Source organism: Punica granatum, chromosome 8, assembly GCF_007655135.1.
Source record: "Punica granatum isolate Tunisia-2019 chromosome 8, ASM765513v2, whole genome shotgun sequence".
In the NCBI taxonomy this organism is placed as follows: Eukaryota; Viridiplantae; Streptophyta; class Magnoliopsida; order Myrtales; family Lythraceae; genus Punica; species Punica granatum.
Window position 1 is genome coordinate 7,371,199 of NC_045134.1, and position 9,334 is coordinate 7,380,532.

General features: G+C 36.7%; 1 protein-coding gene across 6 annotated transcripts; it reads right to left on the minus strand.

The window, feature by feature from the left end:
* Positions 1-2,521: 2,521 nt before the first annotated feature.
* On the minus strand, positions 2,522-6,706 carry LOC116189442 (coiled-coil domain-containing protein 93). 6 transcript variants are annotated; one of them, XM_031519100.1, is made up of 10 exons: positions 6,533-6,706; positions 6,333-6,438; positions 6,122-6,235; positions 5,847-6,026; positions 4,592-4,671; positions 4,461-4,500; positions 4,239-4,346; positions 4,078-4,158; positions 3,830-3,894; positions 2,522-2,981 (listed from the first exon to the last, which is right to left on the minus strand). In XM_031519100.1, the coding sequence occupies exons 1-10, from the start codon at positions 6,691-6,693 to the stop codon at positions 2,855-2,857; spliced, it is 1,062 nt and encodes a 353-aa protein (XP_031374960.1). In that variant the 5' UTR covers positions 6,694-6,706; the 3' UTR covers positions 2,522-2,854. The 6 variants fall into 6 exon arrangements, with proteins under 6 accessions (XP_031374960.1, XP_031374961.1, XP_031374959.1 ...); XM_031519101.1 differs by having other exon boundaries at positions 3,772-3,894; XM_031519099.1 differs by having other exon boundaries at positions 2,522-3,036; positions 3,772-3,894.
* Positions 6,707-9,334: the final 2,628 nt, after the last annotated feature.

Consider the following 9,334-nt stretch of genomic DNA (forward strand, 5'->3'; position numbering starts at 1 on the left):
TTCAAGTCAAGAATATAGAAATGCGAGGGAAAAAAAGGACAGCAAAGGAAAAATCAGAAAACATAACATGGCATTTATTTATTTGTAGGATAAATGGACAAAAACTGCCGAGTTTAACTTGTCTTCTTCCTCCTCCTCTCATTAGCATTTCTTCATGTATGACTTGTTGCACAGTTTACATTGCTCAAAAAGAAAAAAAAGAGAAAAAAAAAAGAAAAGAAAAACCAATAAACGACAATTAATCAATGACTGGTTTGCCAGAAAATTCTAATCAGTCAACATCAGTATATCATATGATATCATGTTAGCAGGGAATAAGAACTAATAATATTCAAGTATTGGAGTGGAGTCACGATCCATCAGCTATTTGATTGACAGAAAAACCGTATCGACTCGTTATCCTAACTGCATGATCAATGCACGGAACCGAATGATGTAATCGATTTGTTAGGAATTAGTGACAGGTTGATTAAGTGTTGACTTGACGGGTGAAGTTGCGTCTTTTGACTTCCCCTATGATTCTTGATACATGGTGAACACCGATGGTTATTAAAGACAAAAAAGCACGAAAGAAGAGTAAGGGGCTACAATTATATGGATGGGGATGAGGTTTGGAAACCAATAGTCAGTTGCGTACTGGGTCACGTCACGATTTTTTTTCGAATAAGATGCGTATAGTTTTAGAATTAAGTAGAGTTGAGTTTTGATTTTAATTGGATTGTAATGATTGTATTATTAAATTATGAGAAAAAATATGAAAAAGTAATGAGTAGTTGAGAGAAAGTAATAATTGTGTTGTTGAATTGTGAAAAAAGTAATGGATAGTTGAGAGGATTTAGTATTAAAAATTAAATTGAATGATTAAAAAAAATTGAAGAAAAATAAAAAAGTAATAATTGTATTATAGATTTATGTTATGTGGTGAGTAGAATTAAAGTTAAAATTAAAATTTTTAATGTTGCGTTTGGTTTCGTAATAGAATTTTAAAATCAGATTTTGATTTTGAAAAAGAGTGGTATAAATGGGACCCACCCTTTGACTTTGTATGAGTTATGTTGTTTTGTTGTGGAAAAAAGTGGTATAAATGGGATCCACTCTTTGACTTTGTATGAGTTATTTTGTTTTGTAGTGGGTAGAGTTAAGTTAGAATTGTGATTCTAAAATAGTATTATGAAACCAAATAGGGAAAAATTTGATTGTAAAATCAAACCGGTGATTTTAAAGTTGATCAAATTTCTCTAGACTGATGGAGCCCGCACTCTTTGAATCGGTTTAATAGCTCCAAAATGCACCCAACATTAGGGTGAGTCCAAAAGAATCTTTTAAAATTGGAGCTGCCTTGCCACCTATTATTAACTCTTTATACTTTCTCCTGAATTAAATTCCAAAATCCACGCACTACACATCAAAGTCCTATTTTGGATTCATTCGAAAACACGTGGCTCACCAGTGAGGGACATATTAACACAGCGCATTGCTGCGAGATTGGATATCGTCCGATCCCTTTTCTAAGGCGCCGTCTCTTATCTTATGTTCACAAGTCATTTGATCAAGAAGGATATGGTAATACTAAGGAGTGGGTCGAGAGAGTTTGGGCGGTGGAGTTAGGATAGCAACTGAACAGAAACTAAAAGCTTGTTAGGGAGTTCCACGACTGGCGATGAAGTACTCCCCGTGCTCGACTAAGTCGATGGATACAGAATGGCTCGTTCTGAGAGAAGAATTCGGATGTGAAAGGAATGATAATCCTCATAGCTTAATTTCCCTATTACATCGATTAAGACTCACGAAAAAGACCTATTCAAGAAAGGGGAAAAGGACACATCCTAACCTAACTTGTCTCTAAACCCCTTCCCTTCACTCCCCCCCCCCCCCCCCCCCCCCCCCCCCCCCCCCCCCCCCCCCCCCTCTCTCTCTCTCTCTCTCTCTCTCTGTTTCTTTTCTTAATCTTTTGATTTGTCAGTTGGGAACTTTGACAAAAAAAAAAAATTGAACAGATTGACAACTCATTAGACCATTTCAAAAATGACAATTATCAATCGAGTCCAATTATCCCCCATGTGTGTCCCCTCCACATGAAAAATCCGCCTCCACAACATCCCCTCTCGTTATCCTGTGTCCCGATCCGCGATCTATAGTTTATCCCCCACTAGCAACAGGGAGACGGACTCGGGGTAGTAAGTGAGCTTACTCCTCTCCTTGCGGTGATATAATCTCGAGTCCTATCATCAGAAGGTCGTGAAGCTACGGAGGATATAACTTAGCTCGAGTTTCTTTGTAACTGAGATGGATGCTTAAAGATACTGGAACCGTCCAATTACACGGATAGTTTAAGAGGCGTGAAGCCTACGAACAGCCAAATAATCGTCGCAGGAATTACCAGTTCTAATGAACAAGAAGGGAAAACCGAGAAGTACCTCGTCTAGAATTTGACCGCGAACATCAAGCCCACTGGTTTCAGCCACAACTAAGCAAAAGATGGCAAGGTTCGTCCCCTGAAGAGGACAAACAAATCACAGTCTGCACAATTTGGCGTTGTTGCTGAGGACATCGGAATAGTAAAGGCATATTTTAAATGTTGCTATAGGTAAGAAAACAAATGGTTCCACATTTTACTTGCCCTTAATAACAAGCAATCCTGCTATACCAGATGGGGACAATCATCGACATCATCTTCGTGATAGAGAAATCCTTTGTCCGTGAAAATGTCTCCATATGGATCTCTAGATTATCTTTTATTTTATCCACAACAATATGTCTCGATACAGATGTCAATGTCCAAGTCACGCTTACCGCCAGTTCAGACCCGGCAACTGATAACCCCATGTTCCTGATACTCACTCCCTCTGTAATCTTACCATCTCGAACGTTTCCAAGGAGCAATTTCCCTGACAACTCGGATACTGCTCTTGCTTTCAAGTCTCATCGTTGCTTTGGGACAGAACTTCACTCCGAAGTCTCTCATTCCTTGCACGTTGCTCCTGGGGATTCGGAAAGTCGATGAACAACTGTGTAGACTAGGATTTGGAACAGCAGCTGACTCGAGAGACATATATCATTTGTCGACCAAATTCAACGGAATAAATTTGCAACTGATAAGCATCAAACTTCCATCATGCCAATGAAGTTTAATGATGCTCCTACCACCCCCAGGGCAGTAAGTATAAGGAAAGTTTTGCATTAAGTTCGGAGTGAACCCAGTCATTTACCATGAATGCTAAATGTAAACAAAACAGACAACCAAAATATTGTCGTGCAGGGAGGAAAAAAGCAAATCAGTCAGAGTGGAGTTGCTCTTTTACAGATGTAGACAAACTAACGCACATGCAGGTCTTCGTTGAGACGAGTCTTTCTGGAAAATGAGGAGCAAACAAAGATGTAGGACATATGTACACACAAACACATATCTTTTACCAAACCGAGGGTAAAAATTTTTAATGACCACTACCAACTGTGCTAAAAGCTTAAGCTTGTCGGAGAGGGTGTGGCCTATTATGAAGCTAATACTCCCCCTGGCTCACTGTCTGAAATTCTGAAGGAGATATAACATGAGGAATCAATTGAAATGGGAGGCAAATGTGCGACTTCAGACTTAGAACCTACTCTGCTACAATGTGAAATTTTCAAACGACCACTGCCAACTGTTTCCAAATTTTTAAAGCTAACTAGACAAAGCATAGTATAACATGTATTACTTAATGAGGAAAAACATGATCGTCTTTTGGATAATTTATAGAGGAAGTACTTAATCCTTCTTTTGGCTAATTATACCTGTAAAGCTTTTGACATGGTAAAACTGTGCCTTTGGTCAGCAACTGCTGCCACATACCTCTCCCTGAGAGTGTCACAGATCTTCTGATCTGCTTGAAGCCCAACTTGCATCTTTTCTAGCTTCTGTCCATTAGGAAGACAATAGAAGTCTTAGTCGTGTAACTTGGAACAAAAGGGAGGATGAGCAAATATATATCAATAATTTGGACCAACACGGCTATAAGAGAACATTAAAACAAAAAGTAGATTAGGTATCCTGCTACATTTAGATGCATAGAAAATGGAAAGTTGAAAAGATGGGACCACCTGTTTAATGCCTTTCAGAATTCCTTCCATGGAGTCAATAAGTTTCATCTGACCAGCAGTACTAGCTATTGCATCTTGAAACTGTCAAAATGTTACGGAAAGAGTATAAGGTCTTACACTGGGAAAAAGGATTGTAAGAGTCCCAGATGTCCGATACATACTTGAGAATTAATCGAGTTCAGCAATGATATCTCTTTCAGCATTAATTCTTTAATCTCCAGAAGCGCATTATAGGTTGAATAGAATTTCCGTGTTTGTCTATCCTTTTCCTGTGATATAGCCAAAGAGTTAAAGACCAACTTATAGTTTTAGAGACGACACTGATTAAAAATTAAAAATTTATAGAAGATAATTGGTAAGAACTTTAATTGCAACTTTCTTACCCCAATATTCGTGTTTAGTTCGGCCAATCGGCACTTATACCTGAGAACAGGATAACAAAATTTCAGTGCTCAAGATAGACTAGTTCAACTTGAAAGTACTAAATGAAGTGCAAGCATTGAAAAGAACATACTGAGTTAGCTCCGATGGTGTCGGCACATCATCAAGCTGTCGTTTTAAAGATAGCACTGCCCGCAACCTAGCAGCAAGTTCCTACATTGGGGCAACATTAGTCATTGAAGTGGTATTGCGACCACCTAAATTTTTACTGTGAAAGAGAAGCAGGACATTAAAACGGACTCATCATATTATAAATCCAAAAATTGACAAGCATGTTGCAAGACTTTAAAACACTAGGTTCCAGTGGATGACCCTGTTTCCGTGTAAGAGCTGGTGGGTTTGGCAGTCTGCAGCTGATGAGAAAGTGCTCAAGAAGTGTTGATTCTTATAAAATTTAAATCGTTCTAAAAGTTTGATTTTCAAAGTGTTGAAACCAATGGAGTTGCTCTTGAGTTCTCCGCAACACACCCCCCCCCCCCCCCGGCGCACAGTATTGCCGCCAGCTTGCTACAGAATGCTAATTGATTAAACAATAACTTATTAATTGCATGAAAACTTTATGTGAATATGGCAACGAACCAAACAAGGCAACTTATTGGCATGTTGAAGAATTTTTATTCCAATGTTCAACTTTATCCATGATTGTTGAATTGGTTTAACTTTGACTTTTTTGCTCATACTCTTAAGAAATTATTGCTATCTTGTTGCTTTACCATAATAGACTCCTATAGAACTTGCAATGATATACGACCGTGGATTAGAAAAGGGCAAATTGTTCCTTTTCATTTAAATATATGGTGTGGAATTGAACCAGCAGCCATTTAGGATGTGCAGGAGGACAATCAATTTCCCCAAGACACCCTATTCCTGCTTCTGGAATTATGTGGTTGCACCACAAGATTCAACCAAGCACCTTTGCCAAACATTGTATCTACTTCAATATATCATGGCTACATTGATTTAGGTACTTATTTAAGGAGCAAACAAAACACCAAATGCAGCCCAAGTCCCATAGATGACTGACCAATCAAATAAGCAATAGATGCTACACATCCATATATGAGATGGCTGTATTAAGAAGTAATGATTTCTATTCATCTAAATTTACATTGAAGAAAAACACTTCATGCATGCACAAAGGAATTACTTGAGCCGACAGACTGGAGAATGAACTGCACCATTTAAAGATATATTCACAAATTCAATGTCACGTATATTTACAATTTCAATGCCACATAAAGTTTGCCAGAAGCTAATAATGCACCACTTTGAAGCTGAATCAGACAGTCCGTTTTACGACTCGGAAGGAGAGTGGAAAGAAATCTTACCTTCTTTGCTAAGTGCAAGTTCTCCGATGCCGTGCCTATAGAATGATCCAAACCATCGTGCAAAGACTTATCATCATAATCATTTGATGCTTTTGCTTCCAGCTCACAAATCTCTGCCTCCAATTCGGCATGTTTCGCATCAAAGTTAGACTTGAGAGCAAATTCTTGCCTTTCCAAAGCCTGAAATTCCGAAAGTAAAACCAAGAGTAAAGAGGAACAGTCTCTAATAAATCAATGCATCTCAACTCTGAAAACATCCGAGGAAGGAGGAGGACCTTCACTGACCGAAGAAGCAGCATTAACTTCTCAACCACAGAATCAGCACCAGCGTCCCTAATTTTCTCACGCAAGCGGTTCAATTCATTGAGGACATGAGCTTTCCTTTCATCCTGAGCTCGACATCAGGAACAGAAAGAATCACGTAGCAGTTCGACTCGGCCATTGCAGAAGAAGCTTTTGCTTCAACAGATGGGACAGTTCACTGACCTTCTCTTTCAGAGCAGCGTTCAGCCGCTCCACGGATGTTGTCGCATCATCAAGCTCCTCCTCGAGTTGCCGAAGAGCCTGCTCCTGCTCTTCAGCAGAGATCACACTGAAGCATTTTCCATCAGTGATGAGCGTTCAATACAGCCATCGACAGAGAGAGTGAAGAAGAAGAAGAAGAAGAAGAAGAACATAGTACGGACTATTTGTCAGCTCCAGAAGCGGCTTCAAGGCGGATCGGCCGGGAGAGTTCGCCGTCGACGGGCGGAGAATCGGCAGTTCTGGTGCGATCAGACCCGGCAGACGCGAGGGGATCGAGGATTGGGCCGAGCTGACTCGGAAACTCGGAGAACGACTCGGCCATATGCGATATCGGAGCTCACCTGATGGTGGGTTAAGTCTCCTTTTATACTTTTCGGCCGTGACTTAATTGGGCCGAACAGTTTGGGCTTGCACGGTCAAATTGGGCCGACATGTACTCTTATAGTAAAACATAAAAACTGGTCCATCTGAAGGATAGGGGGAGTATGGGAGATTTTCCCACTCTCATCCTATCCTTCCTTCTTCCTTTTTTCTCAAAAAGGATTAATTTTGAAATTTTTTATTTAATTTAAGTGTAATAATTTTTTGGTGTGTAACATCTACCATTCAAAAGTCCAATAGATCCTATTAATTTAAATTCAGTCAATATCAAACTTTAATCGTGGATTTTGTCCGATCACAAGACTTGCACCTGAAACATTATTTAATGCGAAGAACCATTGAATCACTTAAAAACTAGCATACTCCATTTGAAGGGTGGCAAGTAGGGTCGATTTCCCACTCTCACACCAACATTTTTTTATTTTATTAATTTCAAAATTTTTATTTAATTTAAGTGTACTATTTTTATTGGTGTGTACCACCTACCATCCAAAATTCGAAAAAATCCGATAAATATAAATTCGAACAATATCGCCCTACAATCATGGATTTTTTCCTAACACAAGTCTCGCACTTGGCATTGCTTAAGGGGGGAAAGCATTGAATCATTGAAAAAATAACCCATGTTGTAAAAAGCTTATTTCAATTAATTTATGACCTATTTAGTCCCTTTTATTCGTGGTGTCACAAACGTCGTTTATGTTTTATAAAAAAAAATTAATTTTAATTTTTTTATATAATTTAAGTGGATTATTTTTTTCCAATATGCACCACCTACCATCTGAAAGTCGAATGAGTCCGATTAATCTAAATTCAAGCGATATCGGCCTACAATTGTGACTTTCTTCAATCAGAAGACATGCCTCGAGACATTGCGTAAGGGGAATGAGTATTTCAATTAGTTTATCATCAATTTAAGTGTTTTTTTTATTCGTAGCGTCACAAATGTGTTTATCTTTTTAGCGAAACACAAGGTTACATCAATTCGCTAACTGAAACTAATTTTTGCTTAGACATGGACTTGATTGTGACGGTGAGATGCTTTTAATAAATTTCGAATCTCAACGGCAAGTAAAATTCATTCGTTTGAAATTAGTGGGCAACTTCAAATTTATATACTATATTGTAACCATGATTATCTAATTAGATATTTTAAAATCTAGATCATTTATTATTAGTAGAGAATTCTTGATTTTTACATAAAGTTTTGGTTCTATCATTAGATTCAACTATACTCTATATTAATTGTTTATTAATAAATTATTATGATAAATAAAAAAAATTGATAAAAAATATTTTCACTGCGGCATCGAGCAGGTGGATTGTACCATAGTAAAATATAAAATTAGTCCATATGTTTGTGGGGGCGATTGGGTGGGTTTTCCCCACCTGCAACCCAACCATTTCCAAAAAAAAGAATTAAAAATTTATATTAACATATAATTTTTTTAATTTCTTTGGTCAAATGTTCTAGATTTTTTTCCTAGTTAAATGTTAAACGCACGATACAGTAGTAGCCTGTGATTTTGCCATAACTATGTCATGCTTCTAACGAATTTCGAATCTAAATTTTAAAATAAAGTTCATTATGTCGCATTAGCTGGCCATTTAAAGTTTATTATATTGTTTAATCAAGTGCACAGACACCACCATTAAGGGAAAAATACTTAATTTTTATCAACATATATATTTATTTTTTAATTTCTTCAATATGTCCGAATTTTGTTTTCCCGGTTAAATGCAAGATACAGTAGTAGCATGTGATTTTTCCATGACTATATGACGCTTTTAACGAATTTCAAACATACATTTCAAGTAAAGTTCTTTACATCTATTAGCTAGCCATTTAAAGTCTATTATATTGTGATCAAGCCTGCAACCACCACCATATTAGAAAAAATATTAATATGTTTTATTTTTAATTTCTTCATTTCATAAAAAAATTTCATATTAGTAATGTCCTAATTTATTTTAGTGAAATTCAAGAGTAAAACAATAGCCTATGATTTGGTCGTGAATATGTGCTTTTAACTAATTTCAAACTCTAGACTTCCACTAAAGTTCGTTACTTCAAATTAGCAGGGCCACTTAAAGTCTATTATATTGTGATCATATTTTTCTAATTAAAAATATTAAAAATTAAAATTAAAATTGGCAGGTAAAAATATAAGTTTTACAAATTAATTACTATAAACTTTTAGAAAATTTGGATCAGTTACTAGCAATTAATAGTTCATAATTTATACACATGAGTACTTCATCATTAGTTTTAGTTATATTTATATTGATTATCCTATAAGTGATAAACCAAAATATTTACAAAAAAAATTTCCGGCACAGCAACATCGTGCAGGTACTCCTATTCGGAATAGTAACGAAGCTTCATTCGGGCTGAATATAATTTCAACACGAAAATAGATAAAATAATAACTTCTTATATACGCCAAATCTATAAATCAAATTTGATTATTGATCGGTTCATCGCACTGTTGATTTGGTTTTGCTAAATGATAAATGACATAGAAAATGGTCTCAATGTCGCACTAATTAATCTTTGTTCTAGCTTATCTAAATACAATAAA